This window comes from Acomys minous (assembly GCF_964271855.1).
Source record: "Acomys minous genome assembly, chromosome: 10".
Classification (NCBI taxonomy): Eukaryota; Metazoa; Chordata; class Mammalia; order Rodentia; family Muridae; genus Acomys; species Acomys minous.
In genome coordinates this window covers 69,701,192-69,721,773 of record NC_140491.1, presented here as the reverse complement: position 1 = coordinate 69,721,773, position 20,582 = coordinate 69,701,192, and the positions used below count along the sequence as shown (strand labels likewise).

The window sequence follows — 20,582 nt, the reverse complement described above, 5'->3', positions numbered from 1 at the left end:
TGTATGATCTACCATGTCTCTTTATTTATTTATTTATTTTTACCATGTCTCTTTAAGACCTCCTTAAGTAAAAAGATTTGGCACTAATAGCTTTTCAGTCTTGGCACTCTTCACATTTGGGGACTAGATAACCCTTTCTTGTGGGGTGTCCTGTGTTTTAAGATTCTTTTTAACGTTCCCAGCCAGCAACCCTGCCAACTTCTTAGGCTAGGTAGAAGGACAGACAGCCTCTGAGTGAGAATCAGTGGCTCACTGAGCTTACATGCACTGACAACTAGCCCTGAGTCCCACTCCTGGACTGTAAGTCCTGATTAGGTAAGCCACTGTCCTAACTAGAGCCAGTGACACTGTCAGCGCAGAAGGCCCAGCTCTGGTATGTACTGCTTGGGTAACTCTCTCTGCTGCCTCTCTCACTACTGGAACTCAGGCAGGTACAGCCACCCTCCCAGAGGCTGGAAGCCTTAAATACTATTCTAATGATGTTATTGGTCTAACGTCCAAGACCAGGTAGGAGTAAAGCAAGCTTACCAATCAGAAACAGGAATATTGGCATCAAAACCTATCCATTTCCCACAAAACTAAGTGAAGCACATCTAACACCTCTCCTTCAAAGCAAAAAACTTGAATCCTTGTCTTTGCCTCCTGGGAGCTTCTCTTCTGAGGAGCGGCAAGAGAGCTAGCTGTCTCCCACACCAAAGCCCAGCCTGTGACCTGGACAGCTCATGACCACTTTCCTAGGAAGGGGGCCGTAGTCTTCACCTGGTGCTTGACTGGCCATCTGCCGCCTCAGGGCCGCCGCCGCTGCCGCCTGAGGAGCTGCAACGGTGTGGGAAGGACCTGGAGCACCATGCTTCACCGTTTTGGTTGCCAGCATTGTGCTGTCGGCTCCTTGAGGAATAACTTTGGTGGCTGACGTAGAGACTGAGGAAAAAGGTTATCAGAAAAATGGGGCCAGTGAAGGAAATACAGAAAAGTTAAAATGGTAAATTCTGTTAGGCTTTACAAATATGTTAGAATTAAACATTCTTAAGCACTATTGAGAACACTTAAAGCAACACAGAACTTGGTTTCTTGTAAAATGGATCTGTTCCAGGACCTCAGTCCCACATCCAGAGGTCACAATGACACAGAACCCTGACACTGGCCTGTAGCAGTGAGCACATAATACAGATGGCCGCAGTGAGTGACTGTGACATGGACTTGCAGCTCTCCGGCTACGGTGCCCAGGGTCACAGTTTTAATTGCTGGCTTACCTGAGGAGCTAATCACAGCAGGTGAAGAACCATGAATCAGGTGAGGCTTAGCAAAAGGCATGGCCTGCGGCAGGAGGCTGGGCTGGATAGAAGGTGTGCGGGCCACAGGGGCATGCCGAGGCACCGGGACCACAGCTTCCTCCTCCTTGCAGGGCGACCCGGCTTCTTCTCCCACCAGAGGCTGAGAGATGGACGATGTAGAGCTGGCTTCATCTAAGTCTTCATAGTACCTCTGAGACAGGAAGGCTGACCGAGACAGGCTGGCTACAGAAGGCCCACCCCGAAAACAACATTAGGCAGCTCAAAGCAAACCGCAAGGCGGTGTGTCCCCTCACTGTGAAGCACTTTAATTATTTTACGCTTTAGGTGAGAGCAGTTACTGCTCAATGTGCATAATGACAGCTTGGGGGGTCTTTGCTCAAAGTGGGCTTTGAAAAGCTAAGTTGCCAGGGGTAGGACAGCTTTGATTATCAGACAAAAGACCGAAAAACAGAGAGACAGTCAATACTAGTGGAAAAGTAAAAGAGTAAGCTCTCACAGGAAAAAAAGGGCGCCAGAGGTAACAGGCCAGCTTGCAGGGTGGGGCTGACCAGTCACACCATCAGTGCTGCTCTCGAACCTCAGAACACCCGCAGCAGGCTCAGGCTCAGTGTCTCAAGACACATTGAACTGAACACAGTGATTGTCAACACATAATCTAACCTGGCCTTCTCTGCTCTTCTTTCTGCTGTGGGGTCAGGTTCTGCCTGTTAGGTCGACTTCTACCATGTGCTTCAGAACACAGGTTATCACTATACACTGGAAAAACAAAGTGCCTAGCCCCCTTTCCTTCCCTAGTTTTTCAAAGCAGAACTCTTAAGCTATTGCTTAGTTGTCCTGTAGGCAGGTCATGCTTACAAGATCTTAAGTGCAGGCTAGGTGGTGATAGCGCATGCCTTTAATCCCAGGGCTCGGGAGGATCTCTGAGTTCCAGTGCAGCCTGGTCTACATAGTGAGTTCTAGGACAAAGAGAAACCTTGTCTTGAAAAACAAAAGACAAAAGAAAATAAACGCCAAAAAACATGTTCCAGCATAAACGTGATACAACAGATGCAGTTAAAAACCAGCACTGCGCCGGCGTGGTGGGGTGTGGTAGCACACCCTTTTAATCCCAGCACTCAGGAAGCAGAAGCAGGTGGATCGCTGTGAGTTCGAGGCCAGCCTGGTCTACAGAGTGAGTCCAGGACAGCCAAGGCTACACAGAGAAACCCTGTCTCAAAAAATCAAACACAAACACAAAACCTGTACCACATGCCAGGGCCCTGCTGCCTACCAGCAACTAGTCACTGTGGCCAGCAGTGAGTGCAGCTGTGTGAGCGGTGGCACATGCTTTTTAATTGCAGGAGGCACAGGCAGAGGCGGGTGGTACTTGGTGGGCTCAAGGCCAGCATCCACTGAGTTCTAGGTCAGTGAGAGCTACAGAAGCAGAGTTCTATTCCTCAGATGCACGTAGCAAGTGCTCACTGGGCAGCAGCCACTGCATGCTGGACTATGTGTGGTCAGGTAGTCTAGGCTAACAGTATGTGCAGGGCACTACAGACTCCAAGTATTGGCTGTTGGATCCAAACTGTTAAAGTTTATTTTCTGCAAACAACTTGATGTCTTTACTCAGTCATCCCTGTGTCTTCCATTTCTGACCTGAAAGCTGTTCAGTGGGGGTCGGGGAAACCAACTGAATTAATTTATCTGTCCAATATGGCAGAACTGTTATTTTAATGCCCTCTGTTACAGTTAGCAGTGTTACCTTATACCTTATCAAAACATGCAGGTGTCTCTGATAGTCTTCATAAGCACCGAATAATTTAGAAACTGCTATTGAACTTTTGGCTAATGCTTAGAATGGTAAGTGTTCTACACCTAAGATTATGAGGTTGGCAAGTGGCCAGAATTCAAACCCCTGTACACAAACTTTACAGACTCCGTTTTCAACACTGCTATATAAGAGGGCGCTAGAGCCCTTTTCCTCCTTGACCGTCTGAAGGCAAGATGGGTCACCAGCAGCTCTACTGGAGTCACTCACAGAAGCTCGGCCAGGGTTCTCGCTCCTGTGTGTCTGCTCTAACCACCATGGTCTGACCCAGAAATACAGGTTCAACATGTGCTGTCAGTGTCTCCCTCAGTACATGAAGGACATGGGCTTCATTAAGTTGAACTGAGAGACCTTGATTGGATTATTCAAGACTGTCTTTGTATATAAAGAGTTAAAAAAGTAAAGACATTTTTTAAAAGAAGGGGGGAGGGGAGGTGGTGCTAGACCAGCAAAATTTCCACCGTAGGAATGGACAGGGACACACACACACAGAGCTATGCAGGCATCCTACAGGTAAAAATAATGTCACAAATATGCTGACTTTAAAACAGGGAGCTCATCCTAGAGGTCAAATCCCATCAACTCCACTTTTCTTTTTGAGACAGGGTTTCTTTGTGTAGCTCTGGATGTCCTGGAACTCACTCTGTAGACCAGGATAGCCTCAAACTCAGATACACCTGCCTTTGCCTCCCAAGTGCTGGGACTAAAGATGTTACCAACCAGCGCCCAGCAAATCCCACTCTTAAAGGCACAGGATGAAGTAAAGGGAGGGGCTGAAGAGGTAAGGCAGAGGCCCAGGCAGACAGGATCGCTGTGCAACAGTGGCCTGAAGATGAGGTGCAAGGAACACCAACAGAGGGGACAAGGACCTTGTCCTGCCATCCAGCTCCAAGGGACCTCTAAGTGCTTGGAAGTACATCTTCACCACAATTCCTAGAAAGCAGCTGAGCCACACCTCGAGCCCAGCCGCCCAGCCTCTGTCCTGGCAGGGGATGCAGCTGAGTCACATACTGCCTGAACTCGCCTGCACACGCCACAGCGGCAGATGCTATCTGTTAAGAGCTGCTGGGTCTGTGGCGATTTGGTACAACTAAAGGAAGCCAACACAAAGCTCTCCTGGAGCCCCGTTACCTTGTCTACTCACTAAATAGTTCAGGAAAAACAAAAACAAAAAAGCAACAGGGTAGGTGCTGGCTTTGTCATGAAACACTTGTCTAAAGTGAAGTCTGGGTGTGACCCTCAGTACCAAAACAGTCCAAACAACAATACTACAGCGACCTGCAGGGGAGGGCGAAGTGGTGCAACCATGGCAAATATTAGCCTAGCGCATCACACTGCATAACCCACTGTAAGCTGAAGTCAGAAGGCCACCCAATACCCGGAGGCTGCCAAACACCACAGCTTAGCCTCGTCTACATTAAATGTGCTCAGAGGCTTATAGTAACCTAGAGTTGGGCAAAACGACCCAGCAGAAAGCCTATTTTATAAGAAAGTATGAGCATCTTGTGTAAATTTTGAACACTGCCCTGAAACTAGAACATGGAAAGACTAAAGGGGCATGTTCTTCCCCATGGTACAGTGGGGAGATCCTGCGTCAGACCCAAGCTAGGCGGTGGGTCACGACAGATGAAGGCTGATGGTGCTTCAGTGACTAGCTTCTTAGAGGTTTCTTTCTTTTTTTCAAAATAACAAATTAAAAATGACACAAACATAAATAAAATTAAAAAAATAAAAGCAAAGACATAACGTCCACATATTCCCACATAACATTCTTTAGGAGGTAATGTGGGGGATGTAAGAGATTTCGTGTGTGCGTGGAGGCTGGAACAGGACATTTCCTCTATCACACTCTACCTTACTACAGATAGTCTCTTCCTGAGTCAGAATCTGCTGTTCTGGTGAAGGCTGGTTAGCCTGTGACATCTAGAGATCAGCCAGTCTCCACCCACTAATGCTGCAGATCACAGGCACAGGCAGACATTGCCGTCTTTCGCGCGGCTGTTGGGGACGTGAACTCAGGGCTGCATGTTCACAGAGCAGCCATTCTGACTGTGCAGTCTCTCTAGCCCCAAGAGGGGAGCTTCTAAGAAGCTGGCGTGTTTTGTTAACTTCAGTAGAAGTTACACATTCATTTTTGTTTTGTATACTTTTTTATGTATTATGTTACAATTAAAAAAATTTTTTTTAAATTATATGGAAACTGTGGATGGTGGTAATGTTGGAATCCTAGCCTTTGGGAGGTGGAGAAAGAGGATCTTAAGTTCCCTACCATCCTCCACTACACGGAGCTGAAAGCCTGGACTACATGAGCCCCTGTCTCCAAAACAAACAAACAAAGCTTCCATGTCCTGAGTTATTATTCTCCCTAACATGGGTGCTACAATCATCATCATCAATTTTATTATTATGTTTTGTGGGGTTTTTGTTTTTGTTTTTTGGAGACAGGGTTTCTCTGTGTAGTCCTGGCTGTCCTGGACTCATTTTTGTAGACCAGGCTGGCCTTGAATTCACAGTGATCCACCTGCCTCTGCCTCCTGAGTGCTGGGATTAAAGGAGTCACCACCACAGCCCACAGGTGATGGTTTTCTAATACAAGGATGTATCCCACAGTCATCATCAGGCACGTGTTCAAGAACACGTAAGGGAGCAGCAAAGGTTTACTACAGAAGGGAAGTTAGATTATGGTGGGGTCAGCTGCAGACAACAGGCGCTGCTGCCTGTCCTGGTTTATACATGGTTTTGTTTTCAACTTGGCATCAGCTATAATTATAGTGGAAGAGGGTACCTCAACTGAGAAAACACCTCCACAGGACTGGCCTGATGGGTGATTGATGTGGGAGGGCCCGGCTGACTATGGCTATAGCTACCCACAGGATGTTGATCCTGGGTCCTATAGGCAGCAGGCTGAGCAAGGCAGAAAGCAGCACTCCTCCATGACCTCTGCATCAGCTCCTGTCTCTAAGTCCTTCCTCCCTTGTATCTCTGCCCTGACCTCCCCAGATGACAGATCACAAGCTGGAAGATGAAATAAACCCTTTCCTCCTAACTAAGACAGTACCACAGACCTGGCAGGCAAGTGGGACACTTTGGTAAAGCCTTGGAATGTGAGAAGCGGCAATAGAAATGGTGGTGTAAAGGAGCTAGGGAGCTCAGGGGCCAACAGTACAGGCTGTGTAAACACGAGGACCTAAGTCAGAATTCCCCAGCACCTACATAAAAAGCAGGCATTGCTGTGGGGACCTATGACCACAACGCAAGAGAGGCAGAGACAGGAAGCTCAATGGCACTGCCTGGCTCTAGTCCCGGCACCGTCTCAAGGGAGCGATGCAGACAGACATCCTCTGACTGTCCTGAGGCAGCCCTGGCTCGGCATGGCCATGTGTGCGCATGTGTGCTTATGCTTCCCTTCCCCCACAACAGTGGACTGAGCACAGGTGGCCAAGGTAAAGTGTCTGGCAAAATCCTCTGCAGGCAGAAACAGCTCTGAGAGGAAAGGACTGGCAGAGATCGACAAACGCAAAACCTTTACAACTGAGCTGTGCTGCAGGCCACACACAGTGCTGAAAATCGCCAGGGCAATGGCACAGTGCAGTCTTAGCTTTGGAAAATAAACACACAGCTATACGATCAGGTTCAGGATAGCCTGGGTTATATGGGGCTTTATCTCAAAAAAACAAAAAACAAAAAACAAAAAAACAAAGGAAAGGAAAGGAAGGGGTGGGTGGAGCTCAGGGGGACTGGGAGACCCACTGGTGTGTCCTAGTTTCTGGGTTTGAGCCTTAGCACTAAAAGAAAAACACTAAAGGAATTTCAGGTAAAAATTTAAAAGAACCTTTCATCTCTTATGTTGCTGCTTTTCAGCAGGTGATTTAAACACTTACTCGCCATGGTGTATACTCGCCATGGTGTATGTGCACATGCCACAATGTACATGTAGAGGTCAGAAGACAAGAACTGGCTCTCTCCTTTCACAACGGGGCACTAGGGATCAAACTCAGGTCTTCAGGCTTGGCAGTACGCCTTCACTCACCGGGCCATTTACCAGTCCCTTAGCAAGTATTTAACCATCACTGCCTAATCTATAGTTTTCCCTCTTAAGAAGACTTTTCTCAAGTGTAATGTTGCTAAAAATTCATACAAGATTTGTGGCTTGGCCACAGCTCAGCCAAGCCAATGCCATTCTGACTACTTATCATATAACCTGGGGACGGCATGATATCAAAGGCCAAAGAGTCACCTCGAGTTCTTTCATCCAAAATATATGAGCTGCTTATTATTCCAGTGCTTAGGCTGATGGCAGGTTCTGGGGATCTGGCAGCGTAAGCTTCACTGTGCGCTAGCGCTGCACAGCTAATGCTGAGAACCTCGGGGCCAGTTCTCCCTTTACCTGGGGCAGTGGACCTCACTGGGGGGGTCTTCCTTTTGGCCAAGAAGTTCCTCAGTTGGGCCTGTTTCGCCGGGGACAGTTTAGCTGGGGAAAAAAAAAAAATCAACCCATAAATGCTTCAGATTTAGCTTTAAAAAGCCAGGTTAGGTCACAACTCTGCTGGGAGGTGGGAGGCAGCGTTTACCTGGCACTCTGGGAGAGGGCTTGATGTGAGATTCAATGGTAGTTTTTAGCAGGCTCTCAAGGTCACTGTCAAAACTGAAAGAGGGCAGTGTTACATCCAAACCAACCACAAGAAGAAGGCTCAGGCTATGTGGTATACACACTTCCCAATATCCAAGCCCAAGAGAGTGGAGAACACTTTGCTACAGATACAAACTACCCATCAAAAGGAAAGCGAGCAACCTCAGCACTACAAACTCCGGCGCTAAGTCTACTACAATACCACCTGAGCAGAAAGGACCGCGCATTACACGTGCCTAAAGCAGAGCCACGGCACCACCAGGGTTAAATTCGGGTGAACTGGCTAACTTCAAGGATCTGCATATCTCCACATTAAAGCAGAATGGCAAATCTGGGCTTCTGAGGGAAGTTAGGAAATGTAAACTTGCCTCAGTGTTACTATGGAAACTGCTCTGGCCTGCTGAGCACCTACTTCCCCAGGCACAGCACTCCATGCATTGCAGACTGAAGCCTACACACGTCTGACGGCAGCCACTGTCACTCCTACTTTTCAAGCAGCAGCAGGAGGTCAGAGGGGGTAAAGAGCCTGGCCAGGACAGCATGGCCAGCAGGCTGCAGCAGTGCTTGAGGCGCGTTCTCCAGCCACCTCCTTCCTCCCTGCACACCTGTGAGTGCTGCTCTGCCTGGAGAGCGCCGAGGGCAGGCTCCACGGGGACGTCTGGTTATAGAGACGGAGCTGCTGCAGACTGTCCACCAGCTGATTCAACCTCTTCCTCTGTTGGTTGATGATTTCCCGGTTGTTGGCTAGCGTGTTGAAAAGTGTCTCTCGCTCTGGCACAAGTAGACGCCTGGTGGCCATAAGGAAAAGAATTAGTTACAAATGGCTGCCTTCGAGCCCACACCATAGGAGCTGCAATTCTAACAGGGACACTACTAAACTTAAGAACACACTAGGAAGGAAGAGAGGCATGACACTCTCATGAGGGCAAGAGGGAGTGAGGGGCTGCAGCGGCCTTAGGACAAACTGGGAGAGTGGGAGGGAGACAGGAACCAAGAACACAGTGTGTAAGTTGCGCTCTATAAGGAGATAGGCCAGGCTCGCTGGAAGCGTGTGGGAGGCGGTCACTGCTCAGCTGCTGATGGACAGCACAGTGCTGGCAGCAGGGTGAGCAAGTCTCCAAAGAATGAAACGGGTGGTTGCTGCCGGATGCCAGGTCTAAGGTCAGAGATAACACAGGTCTGGATTCTTTTGTTCTTCATTACAAACCTTTGAACACTGGTAAAAATGTTTAACTTGGAAAAACATATAAATAAAACAAAACTGGGTGGTCCTACATGAGGTACAAGCCACCTGGTTTCTTTGCTATTGTCTGTCTGTCCATCTGTCAATCGCCACATCATGATCAGAAGGCAAACTGCTGATGTACAACAGAAACTTCCAGTTTTAGTTCCTTTTCTCAGAACTACTAAGAAGAACAAGGCAGCCAAGTGAGTTACTGAACACAATCTCCAGGACTTTCTAGTTGGCGTAAGGTAACATTTAGAGAAGGGCTGAAAACAGAGAAGTGCCAAGAAATGAAAACCGTGCCCAGAACTTGAACTCTGAGAAAGGGAACTGAGCCTGGCAGTGCGGTGTGTAGGAAGCACACGGGGCTGTCACAGTAAAGAAAGCTGGTTCCTGTTAGCGTGTGCAGTTTTGGAAGCTTATTAGGCAAAGAGGAGCACAGCAGGGAAGGAGAGCAGCCCCTTACTGTCTCGTGGGCATCACAATTAGTGGAGTGGGCTATGACCTCTGTGGGCAGAGTTGGGGAGAACTCAGCCCGCCTTCCCATGCCTCTGCTCCACACAGCATGGCGACATTTCCTTACCTCAGCTTGCTAAACTACACATACACCCTAGTCCTGTCCCTGACAAGACATCCACTGTTGCAAGAAAAGGTTGCCCAGTCCCATAGCTTTCTATCAAATCAACACACCAGTTGGTTTTCATTCAGGGATAACACTAAGTGTGTCCAAGTCTAGCATTTGTAGTGGCTGACACACTTAGTTTCTGTGAGTTCTTCCTTCCTCTCAGCATACTGCACTCTAGTTCTTCTGCAAGACACGTGCACACACCAGACCAGGAGGCTGCCGCTTCTCCCTGTCTTCACTTGTCAAATCTTAGAACTGACCATACTAAATAAAATTTCCCCTCAATGCCACATGTGTTCATGCTTACATACCCAGCCCTCGGGAGACTGAGGCAGGAGGAATGCCAAGGGGTCCAGGCCATCCTGGACAATATGAAGGTAAGACCATTTCTCAAAAAGCAAAGGAAAACAAGAAAACCCAAAGATTTTCTCAAAACGGCAACTTGGAAGACTGACAAAATGTATGAGAGGATTTTTGTTTTTCTAAGCTTTAATTACATGTGTGTGTGTGTGTGTGTGTGTGTGTGCCCGTGCACACGTGTATTTATGAATACCGAGGACATAGAAAGCTTGTGTAGAAAGGGGGTCAGACCCCCTCAAACTGGAGTTACAGGCAGCTGGTGGGTCCCAATGTGGGTGCTGGAAACTCAACTCTGATCCTCTGAAAAAGCAACCAGCACTCTTAACTACAGCGCCCTCCTATGCAGCCCCAAGGCGATGCCGCGCTCTTACACACTGCAGCTGGGCTGTGACTCTACCCATAGCTCTGCTCCTTCTTTTCAACACTGTACCTTCCCACTGAAATCGTCTTTTTTGTTTTTGTTATTTTTTGAGTCAGGGTTTCTCTCTGTAGCTTTGACTGTCCTGGACTTGCTATGTAGACCAGGCTGGCCTTGAACTCAGTTATCCTCCTGTCTCTGCCTCTGCTGGGATTAAAGGCCTGTGTCACCACGCCCGGCTTGAAATCATCTTTAATGCCCTTCGATTATTTTATGCATTTGAAACAAGATAAAAAGCATTTAATGTAATTTCTATAGAACATGCTATTCAGTGGCTACATAACTTCTGTTTTGGGTTTTGTTGTTGTTCTTCTTTATTTTTTGAGACAGGGTTTCTCTATGTAACAAGCCCTGGCTGGCCTCGGCTGGGATTAAAGGTGTGCACCACCACACCTGGCTTATATGCCTTCCTGAGCCGGGGTTTTCTGATGTTAGGGATTGAATATATGATATACGCACATGGAAGTCAACTGCTTTATCACCGAGCTACATCCTCTGCCTTTACGAAATTTATGTTCTTTCCCCCCACCCAAGATTTATTTATTATTTATAGTGTTCTGCCTGCAAGTACACCTTCTCGCCAGAAGAGGGCACCAGATCTCCTTACAGATGGCTGTGGGCCACCATTTGGTTGCTGGGAATTGAACTCAGGACCTTTGAAAAAGCAGACGGTGCTCTTAACCTCTGAGCACTTTTCCAGCCCAAAATTCATATTCTTATCATTCTGAAGTTATTATGTGATACAATTTGCATTTATAAATTACTATGATCATCATTTAGCACTCTTGTAAATAAAACCTTTAGAAATGAAGTGACTCAGCAGGAGGAAGGCACTTGTCACTCACCTCTGTCTTTTCTTCTGCTCCAGATGCCGATCCCACTCTAGGTCTAGAACGTCATTCACATCCTGGACAGCAAATTTCACATACTGATGAAGGCGGCGGATTTCCTACAAGAAAAAATTAAAAGGCAATGACTCACTTTTCTGGTAGCTAGCTGGGGGGAAAGATGCATTAAAGTAGTCAAAATAATTCTGAAGTATTTCTAATTGAGAACTGTATGAACAAGGAAAACACTAGGTTTTAATATAGCCATTAAATACAAACTATTTAATAAAAAACAGAAATTCCATTTCTGAAATAGTAAAACAGAGATGAAACAGAAAGAAAAACAGAGTAGGTGTGGCGGCCTGGGGCCCTGGGGAACAGATGCACCCACTTCCTTCTCTGCGGCCTCTCTGGGCAGGGATGCCCCACTGCGCTCGCTCACAGTGTACCTATTCAGCTCTCCTCTCCCATCATGACATTAGCTGTAAAGTAGACAGGACAATTCCACAACTGGTGCTGGACATCGCGCCGACCCTAGATACTCACAGCACAGAACACACAGGCCACCTCACCATTTGAGGAGCACTTTTCAAACATATCCAACAGGATCCACACTGGTTGGGACTTTTTTCCTTACAGGCTATTAACCTGTAAAAACATTCTTTCAGCTGAGGCATAGTTCATCTTAATGGCTATGCAATTTGACTCTCAAAATTAAAAACAAAGCTGAATTATTCAATCAAGTAAGTGTTCAGATACCGAGCAGCCACGCAGGAAGTGCAGATCTGACAATGGTGAAATCTATTTCACAAGTATCCTTGTTATTTAGAACGAGCCAAAGGTAGGGTGGTGGTGGCACATGCCTTTAATCCCAGCACTTGGGAGGCAGCGGCAGATGGAGCTCAGTGATTTCGAGGCCAGCTTGAACTATAGAGCGAGTTCCACGAGAGCCAGAGCTATTACACAGAGAAACCCTGTCTCAACAAAACAAAACAAAAGGCCAAGCTGGGTGTACGAAGCAGCAGCAGCCTCAAAGGCATTTAGTGGCCACAGGAAGCTGGCAGGAGAGAACACGGAGCAGAGAGAGGCAAGAGGGACGCCCCACCTCCGCAGAGCCATCTGAAATGGCAGAACCAGGGCTGCCTCCACCCCGCCTCAGTGATTCTCCGTGACTGGAAGGGAGGATGCCCCAGGCACACTGACTGAAGACTTGGAGTGAGCAGGTGAGACTGCTGCAGCAGCACAGCAGGGGAGCGGCCAGGGCCCTGGTGCCACTCTTCCTGGCCACTGTGAGCTTGGCCACAGCCCCTGTCAGCTTAGGAAGCACAGTCTGTGTGTGGAGCCAACGGTCCTCACAGTGGAGGGCAGCTGGTCTGTTCCCTGGGCTCATTTGTGACAGGCCCTTTGTTTACAAGCCCAGGTTGGCTTCACGCTCACCAACCTTCCTGTCTTCTGAGTGGGAGGTGGGAGCTGGTTTCATTGACTGGAAATGTCTACAAAACTACTTGACAGGCTACCTGACAGGCTGCCACTGTAGTAGTAGTCATGACTTGATTTATGAATACTTATTTTAACAAAAAACTGTATCAAGTTCTAGTCTTAAAAGAGATCTCTCTTTAAAATTTTAAAAATTAAAAAAGAAACTTTCTTTGCTACAAGTAAGTTTATGTAACAGCTCAGCAGTTATTAGCAGAAAATCAGCAGCTCCCTGAAGGGACACTTCTCAAAGCCACAGCCACAGGCGTAAGCTCACTGCGTCTGAGCTCTTCTCACAGATGGAGGGCCCTGGCTCGCCTACCTGGAGCTGGGCCTCACTCTTGGGATCCAGCGGTCTCTTATAAAGCAGGTGGAGGTACCCCGAGTCGTGGTTTCTTCCATGCTGTTCTCTGGCTTCTTCCACTCCAGCAAAACCTTCCAGCAAAGTTGTTTTCAGGGCACTTATGTCTCCGTGAAGAGACTAGAAAAGGCACAGAGATATACTAATAACGACTGGGTAGCCAAAACCAGACCAAACCCTCTGTGTGGACCCAGCAAGGGGAGAGTCTCAGCCATTTAACATGGTGGAGATCTCAGCAATTTAAATATCCCATGTGTCCCCAACACAAAAGAAGAGAAAAAGAAAAATGTTCTATTGCCAGGTGCAGTGGCGCACACCTTTAATCCCAGCACTCAGGGAGGCAGAGGCAGGTAGATCTCTGTGAGTTTGAGGCCAGCCTGGTCTATAAAGCTGTCCTGGACTCGCTTTGTAGAGCAGGCTGGCCTCGAACTCAGAGATCCACCTGCCTCTGCCTCCCTGAGTGCTCAGTTTACAGGTGTGCGCCACCACGCCCAGCAGAAGCTGACTTATCTCAACCTAATGCTATAAAAGAAACATTTCAAAGTATACTTAAATTAAATAAACAACTATAACCAAATTTTATGGAGTGTCTAGTATGTGCTGAGGAGGTGGAAACTATGACCCCACTTTACACAGGCAGAAACTGAAACAGACTGTCAGAACAGCTTTGTTAAGCCTCAGTTCTGACAGTCCTGAATTCAGGAGAATATAGTGAGTGCTTCCTATCAGTGTTCTGGACAACAATTTCTAAAAGCTCCTTTGTACCCAGGGAAGATAACCACTGACACAAACCTCTGTGGCCTCTCTAATCTCGAAAAGGAAGGTGTGCAAGTCATCTGACTCAGTCCGCAGCATCTTCATCTCCTCTGGGGTGCCGACCTGGAAACAAGCTTTGGCGGTCCGGGCCTTTAATTCCTCTAGCTCCTTCTGAAAGTGTGCGATCTGCGAGAGTACGAACAAAGAGACAACTTGTTCCAAACGGCAGCAGTAACAGCAGCTCCCATGTTTCTCAGGGCCAAGCTGTCCTGGGTCCCAGGCAGGACCTGAGGTTAGAATAACAGCAGTGCAGGTGACTGCACTTAGGCCACTCCAGTCTCACGTCAGAGCTCCTCTCAGAAAGATGCTACCATGCAACAAGACTCACCTCCTCTCCGATCCCAGCCATCACAGGGTCGGAATCTTTCCACTGATGTTCCTGTTTCTCCAGGGCAGAAGGCTGAAGTGACTTGGCCTGAAATGGAAGGCAAATACTTCAAGACAGGCTGGCTCCACACTACAAGCTCTAGTTTCTAGCAGCAGTCCTGTGAGGCCATCATGGCGAGCACTCTTGCACCCTGGGTCAGCACTCTTCTGAACCGTGTGTACTGGGTTCCATTTTGTACAAGACGCATCGTACGCGGTGAAAACGATGAGCCGGTTAGGACATCGTCACTCAGGGAACTTCTTCAGGAACCTTGCGGAGAATGAGGCACTCAAGATAGGCAGGAAGGCTCTCCCTCAGAGGGACCGTCTGAGCAGGAACAAGATGGGACAGAGAAGCTGCAGGCAGAGCAGAGGCAGCACCTGCCAGGCAGCAAGAGCAAGGAGCTAAGGAGAGAAGGCTGCTGTGGCCAGCTGTGAGACTCACGTGGGTTAGTGAAGCCAAGGACAGGGAGACTGGAAGAGGCCAGAGGAGCAGGCAGAGCACGTGTCTAAGGACACACCAAGGCATGAGACCACTGGTATATCAGGAGTGTTTGAATGAAATATGATTTGTCATTAAAACAAACAAACAACTCTCTTGCTACTCAAGAAACAGAGATGATGGTGAGAAGTAGAAGCTAAAAAAGGTACAGCAGGCAGGACCCCAAGAGGCAAGACACAGCCACTGCCTGACACAAGCATGTAACAATACACCAGCATATGACACAGAAGCAACATGACTGACATGACCAGAGCGGGAAGATGGACTATCAGGGAAGCCAGGGGAGCCAAGGTGCTTCTGTGCTTGTGGGGAGCCTAGTTTGTCAGGGATGCTGACGGAGGTGGGATGGCTTCTCAGAGAGACGGGAGCAAGTGCTGCGCAAGAGCTGGTAAAACACCCATCTGCCTAACGTGGTTTCAGACTGCATGAGCTCTCACCTAACAGCAGCCACCTGACAAATGCCCATGTGCTGGGCGCTGCGCTATGAGCTATGAGCTAATGTGCATTGGGATGGAAGGACCAGGGCTGAGAGGCACAACAGGACTTCTGCTCCTGGAATGCTCAAGTGGGAAAGTGACACATTACAGCCACAGAAACAAGCTGAGCCAGGCGGTGGAGGCACACGCAAAGGAAAATCTTTCTGAATCTAAAATAGGAAATGATTCCTAAAACAAGCTGGGGGATGCTCAGTAAGAATGCTTGCCGTGTGAGCATGAGCATGGAGTTCAAATACACTAACCCACTTCAAAGGCTGTATGTGGCCGTGGGCGCAGATAGCCGCAGAGCTTTGGTGGACAAAGACAGGAGAATCTCTAGGACACAGTGGCTGCCTACCAAGCTCCAGGTTCAGTGAGAAACTCTGTTTCAAGGGAATAAAACAGAGAGCAATAGAGCAGGACATCCAAGGTTTCTCTGGCCTCCTCACTCAGGTGCACATATACAACACACTCCTAATAAATGCAATTTTAAAAAGCAGTCTGTGAAAAGCACGTATTATAACACACAAAAACTAGGTTAAGGCTATAACTCAATAGTAGTGTGCTAGTTCAATCCCAGGGTTGTAAAATCAAGAAAGGAAAAATAGAAACATATTCAGTTATGTTAAAATAAAAATCTTGTATACATAGGTGATTCAAAGAGAATGTATTATATATGCTTTCCTGTGTGTTGGTCTCTCCCAAGAACTACGTATGGTATAGATCAGTGATCTAGACAGAGTCAATCCCTGCATGCAATGCACATGAACTATCAGTTAAGACCATCTATCCTGGCTGGAGAGATGGCTCAGAGGTTAAGAGCACTGGCTGCTCTTCTAAAGGTCCTAGGTTCAATCCCCAGCAACCACATGGTGGCTCACAACCATCTATGATAAGATCCGATGCCCTCTTCTGGTGAACATGCAGGCATAACACTGTATATATAATAATAAATAAATAAATCTTATAAAAAATAAAAATAAAAAATAAAAAAACATCTATCCTAGCTAGCTTTAACCGCCATGACACAGCCTAGGGGTCATCTGAGAGGAAAGGCTCAATTGAAGAATTACCTAGATGAGACTGGCCTGTGAATATGTCTATGGGGATTGTCTAGTGAAGGAGGGCCCGGCCTACCACGGACACTAGTATTCATAGGTAGGTGGCCTTGATTATGTAAGGCAGCTGGCTGAGTATAAGCCAAGCTGAGAGCCAGCCAGCAAGCAGCAGCCTCCATGTATTCTGCTGTACCTTTTTGTCTGTGAAGGGAGTTCCCTGGTCGGAGGTACTCACTGCTGTGTGGAGCAGTAGGTGAGCCCACCTTGATCCTCAATGATGGACTGTGACCTTGAGTGGAAAGCAGAATAAACCCTTTTCTCCCCTAAAGCAGTGGTGCTGTTTGTTTTTGTTTTGAGAAAGGATTTCTCTGTGTAGCCCTGGCTGTCCTGGAACTCACTCTGTAAGCCAGGCTGTCCTGAAACTCAAGAGATCTGCTTGCCTGCACCTCCTGAGTGCTGGGATTAAAGGCATGCTACACCACTACCTGGCACTTTGGGTCAGTGTTTTAATCACAGCAACAGAAACCGAACTTGGACACCATGCAATAGAAATGCATTAAAAACATAAAGAGACTGCGTACAAGAAGATATATAGATGGCTAAAATTCATATGAAATAAAGCTCAATTTTGCTAATTACTAGGAAAACAGGAGTTAATTAAAACAAACAAACAAAAAACTCAAAAAGCCAAATACAATGTAAAATGAAAAATAGCAAACCTGGCAAGAATGGGGACAGGGTGGACTGTTAACCACGGGTGGCCATTGCTAAAGAACATGTGCAAACCCGGCATTATGGCGCACGCCTTTAATCCCAGCACTAAAGAGGCAGAGGCAGGCAGATCACTGTGAGTTCAAGGCCAGCCTGGTCTACAAAGTGAGTCCAGGACAGCCAAGGCTACACAGACAAACCCTGTCTTGAAAAAAACCAAAAATCAAAAACCAAACCAAACCAGGACATGTGCAGTCTACATAGCCCAGTTATCCATGACTAAGCTTAAACCCCGAACAGCAGTGTACATCCGTTCACCAGAAGACATCAAGCACATTGGTCAGGGCGCTGCCGCTCAGAACAGCTCTAGCTGGAGAGGACTCAGCACAATGGAAGTAGCACCGTGATGAAGCATCAACTGCACACAGCAGGAGATGGACAGACGCCGGAGCATAGTGACACTAGGTGTCCGTGGTTCTACTTGATGGAAATTAACAAGAGAGTGAGTGGCTCTTGGCATGGACGGAGACCAGAAGGGGCACACGAGGGGGAGCCCTGAGATCCTGGCAAGGCCTCCTTTGTCAACTTGTTTGCTGGTTTCCAAGATGCAGTTAGCTGATGACAGGTATTTGGGTGTACACATTCAACATGGACTTTCTTCCACATAAACGACTTCAATTAGAAAACTGAATAGAGGGGTTGGAGAGATGGCTCTGAGGTTAAGGGGAGAGACTACTCCAACTCCCAGCAACCACGTGGTGGCTCACAACCTGATGCTCTCCCCTGGTGTGCAGGTGTATATGCAGACAAAGCACTGTATTTATAACAAAATAAATAAATCTTTTTTAAAAAAATGTGGTAGCCGGGCATGGTAGCGCATGGCTTTAATCCCAGCACTTGGGAGGCAGAGGCAGGCGGATCACTGTGAGTTCAAGGCCAGCCTGGTCTACAAAGTGAGTCCAGGACAGCCAAGGCTACACAGAGAGACCCTGTCTCGAAAAACAAAAACAAAACCCAGGAGGCAGAGGATCTCCAGGCCGTCTAGGGCTACATAATGAGATCATGTCTTAAAAAAACAAAGTAAATAGACAACTGCTTTAATGAGTACATGCCGACTTTGGTAGTGTTCCCATGTTTGAATTCTAAAGCACAAAGGCCCATTTTAAGTAACACGCGAATATATTAAATAATTTAAACTTACCTGAGAAGAGCCTGACTTTGCCACTGGAGGGTTTATCCTGGGTGATTTCTGCACCGTGCTGGGCACTGAACTTGCACCACTCTGAGTCGATCGGCCTGCTAGTATAAATGACCAAGGAAGTCAGGTATAACAGACACCTACTCCTGTTACTTCTCTCCCCAAATCTACGGAATAACACATTGTCCCTGGCTCCACTGTTTATAATCTGTATCAAAAAAAAAAAAAAAAAAAAAAAAGACGACCAAATTGGGCCTGGTGGTGCACACCTATAATCTCAGCACCCAGATGCTCGGAATTGAGAGAATTTAAATTCAAGATCACTTTAGGTGACATATCAAGTTCTAGGCAAGGTTAGGCCACCTTTGAGACATGTCTTGAAAACACAAACACGGCTGACAGGATGGTTTAATGCAGTTACTTTGGTAAACTTCACAAGAAAAGAAATGTCCCTTTCTCTGAGCAACAGCTAAGAAGCAAAGATTTGAAAAGGTTTCCTCCCTCCCTTGCCAAATTAAAGTTTTTTCAGGCTTCAAACCCAAATGGCTACCCATGGCTGAGTACAGTGACTGCAGCCTTTACTCCCCGCAGCCAGGAGGCAGAGGCAGTCAGGGCCAAGTTCTGAGTTTAAGGCCAGCCTGGTCTACACAGCGAGATCCAGACAAGCCAGGACTACACAGTAAAACCCTGTCTTCAAACCAAAACCCCAAACTAATAGCTACCCAAATAACCAACTTAAAAACTGCACACTGGGACCAGAGAGATTGGTTCAGGAGCTAAGAATGAGGACTGCTCTTGCAGAGAACTCAGCTTTGGTGTCCAGTCCCACAACTGCCGGTGACGCCAATTCCAGGGGATCAGACGCCTCTGGTGTCACATGCACATACGGACACATAATAATAATTTTAAAAAACACAGCAAACACCCTCCCCCAAGCCCAAACTCAAAACAAGCTCTTCAGTCAGACTGAACAAAAGCATGATGGTGGCGCACATCACCTATGTTGTGTGACCATCCCAACTCTTTAACTTGTGGTCACTGAGCTTTTACTGACACTTCTGGGCAAATACGACACGCACATTGGATGTGACTGTTGTTAGTTTCCTGAGTGTAATGGCCTTGGCCTTTAGTAGATGGGCACCCATGTACCTAGAGGGCAGTGTTACATAACGTCTGCAATTAACTCTCACGTGTTCTAAGTTTTACATAAATAAGGAGCTTAAGTAAGCATGCACACTGTTTAGACAGCACTGAGCCTTGAAGAGCATGGCAGTCACAGTCTGCACCTGTGACAGAAGGGGACGCAGGGCGGGTGCCTCTGAGTCTATGTCCTCCCTGTGATCGGTCCCATTCCATTACGGTTAAAGTGGGTGATGGTGAAAAGGTAAAAAAAGTCTCAGGTGCACCTGGAACTTTTACTATTTGTAGGTTCATCCTCTTTTCTGCCCTTCTCCACCCTTGTTACCCCTAACACTAGAGAAAAGAGAAAAAAGGGGAATGGGGTGATGTTATAGACTCCTTCCTACTATTAGGGGCACTGAGTTCCTTGGGGCAAGCTTGGCTTTGCCATCAAGGATATCTGCTCTCTTCCTGTTTCTCTGCATACAGCTAGTTGGCAAAGCACAACCAACAGCACCCAAACTCCAACCAGCCACCCACAGCCACCGGGCTTCTCAGGGACCTAGTATTTATATCTCCTCTGAAAAGTTCCCAGAATTCCAAATATCACACACTCATAGAAACTATCTGCAGCTGCAAAACCACGCCCCTGCCAGAGCACAAGGCAATCATAGTCACCTGCTGTGAGGCAGCCTCATCTCCCCACACCTGGGACTAAAACAAAAGCATAGGCCCATAACATTTCTGTTTGCTTGTTTTTTCTTCTTTTTTTCCTTTTTTTTTTGTTTTTTTTTTGAGACAGAGTTTCTCTGTGTTATCTTGGCTGTCCTTGGCTTGCTTGTAGACCAGGCTGGCCTTGAAATCACACTGATCCGCCTGCCTCTGCCTCCCAAGTGCTGGGATTAAAGGCTTGCGCCACCGCGCACAGCTTCTGTTTTTTTAAACCAAAATCACAATTCTCACTACACTCAGGAGCGGTAAGCACAAGAGTCATCGAGGGCTGCCCCAGTCCTGCTGAAGGGCAGTCAGGACTGTCTTTCCATTACAGCAGGCCGTGTGAGGGCAAGCACTCGGGCACAAGCCACTTCCTGTGAATTTCCAAGGAGCAGCTAAGTGAAGAACTGGAACCACTGTGCCTCTCCAATCAGGGCATAGTAATCACAGCACATTAAACCATTTAAAGCAAGCAAACAAACAACAAAACAAAACACCAAAAGTTAGCCAGGTGGTGCTGATCCTAGCACTTAGGAGGAGGAGGCAGAGGCAGGTGGATCTGAGTTCAAAGCCAGCCTAGTCTACAGAGTGAGTTCCA

At 47.4% G+C, this 20,582-nt stretch overlaps 1 protein-coding gene across 7 annotated transcripts in view; it reads right to left on the bottom strand.

The window, feature by feature from the left end:
* Positions 1–20,582, bottom strand: part of NUP214 (nucleoporin 214) — an 85,692-nt gene that overhangs the window by 45,833 nt on the left and 19,277 nt on the right. For 4 of the 7 annotated variants that reach the window (XM_084797863.1, XM_084797865.1, XM_084797866.1 and 1 more), the window contains exons 14-23: positions 18,155–18,252; positions 14,169–14,255; positions 13,817–13,966; positions 12,986–13,144; positions 11,206–11,309; positions 8,338–8,520; positions 7,674–7,747; positions 7,490–7,573; positions 1,254–1,517; positions 760–921 (exon numbers count right to left, since the gene is read on the bottom strand). In XM_084797863.1, the coding sequence (XP_084653989.1) occupies positions 760–921; positions 1,254–1,517; positions 7,490–7,573; positions 7,674–7,747; positions 8,338–8,520; positions 11,206–11,309; positions 12,986–13,144; positions 13,817–13,966; positions 14,169–14,255; positions 18,155–18,252 (1,365 nt within the window). The remainder of the gene's footprint in view (positions 1–759; positions 922–1,253; positions 1,518–7,489; positions 7,574–7,673; positions 7,748–8,337; positions 8,521–11,205; positions 11,310–12,985; positions 13,145–13,816; positions 13,967–14,168; positions 14,256–18,154; positions 18,253–20,582) is intronic. The other 3 variants (XM_084797864.1, XM_084797867.1, XM_084797869.1) reach the window with 1 other exon arrangement.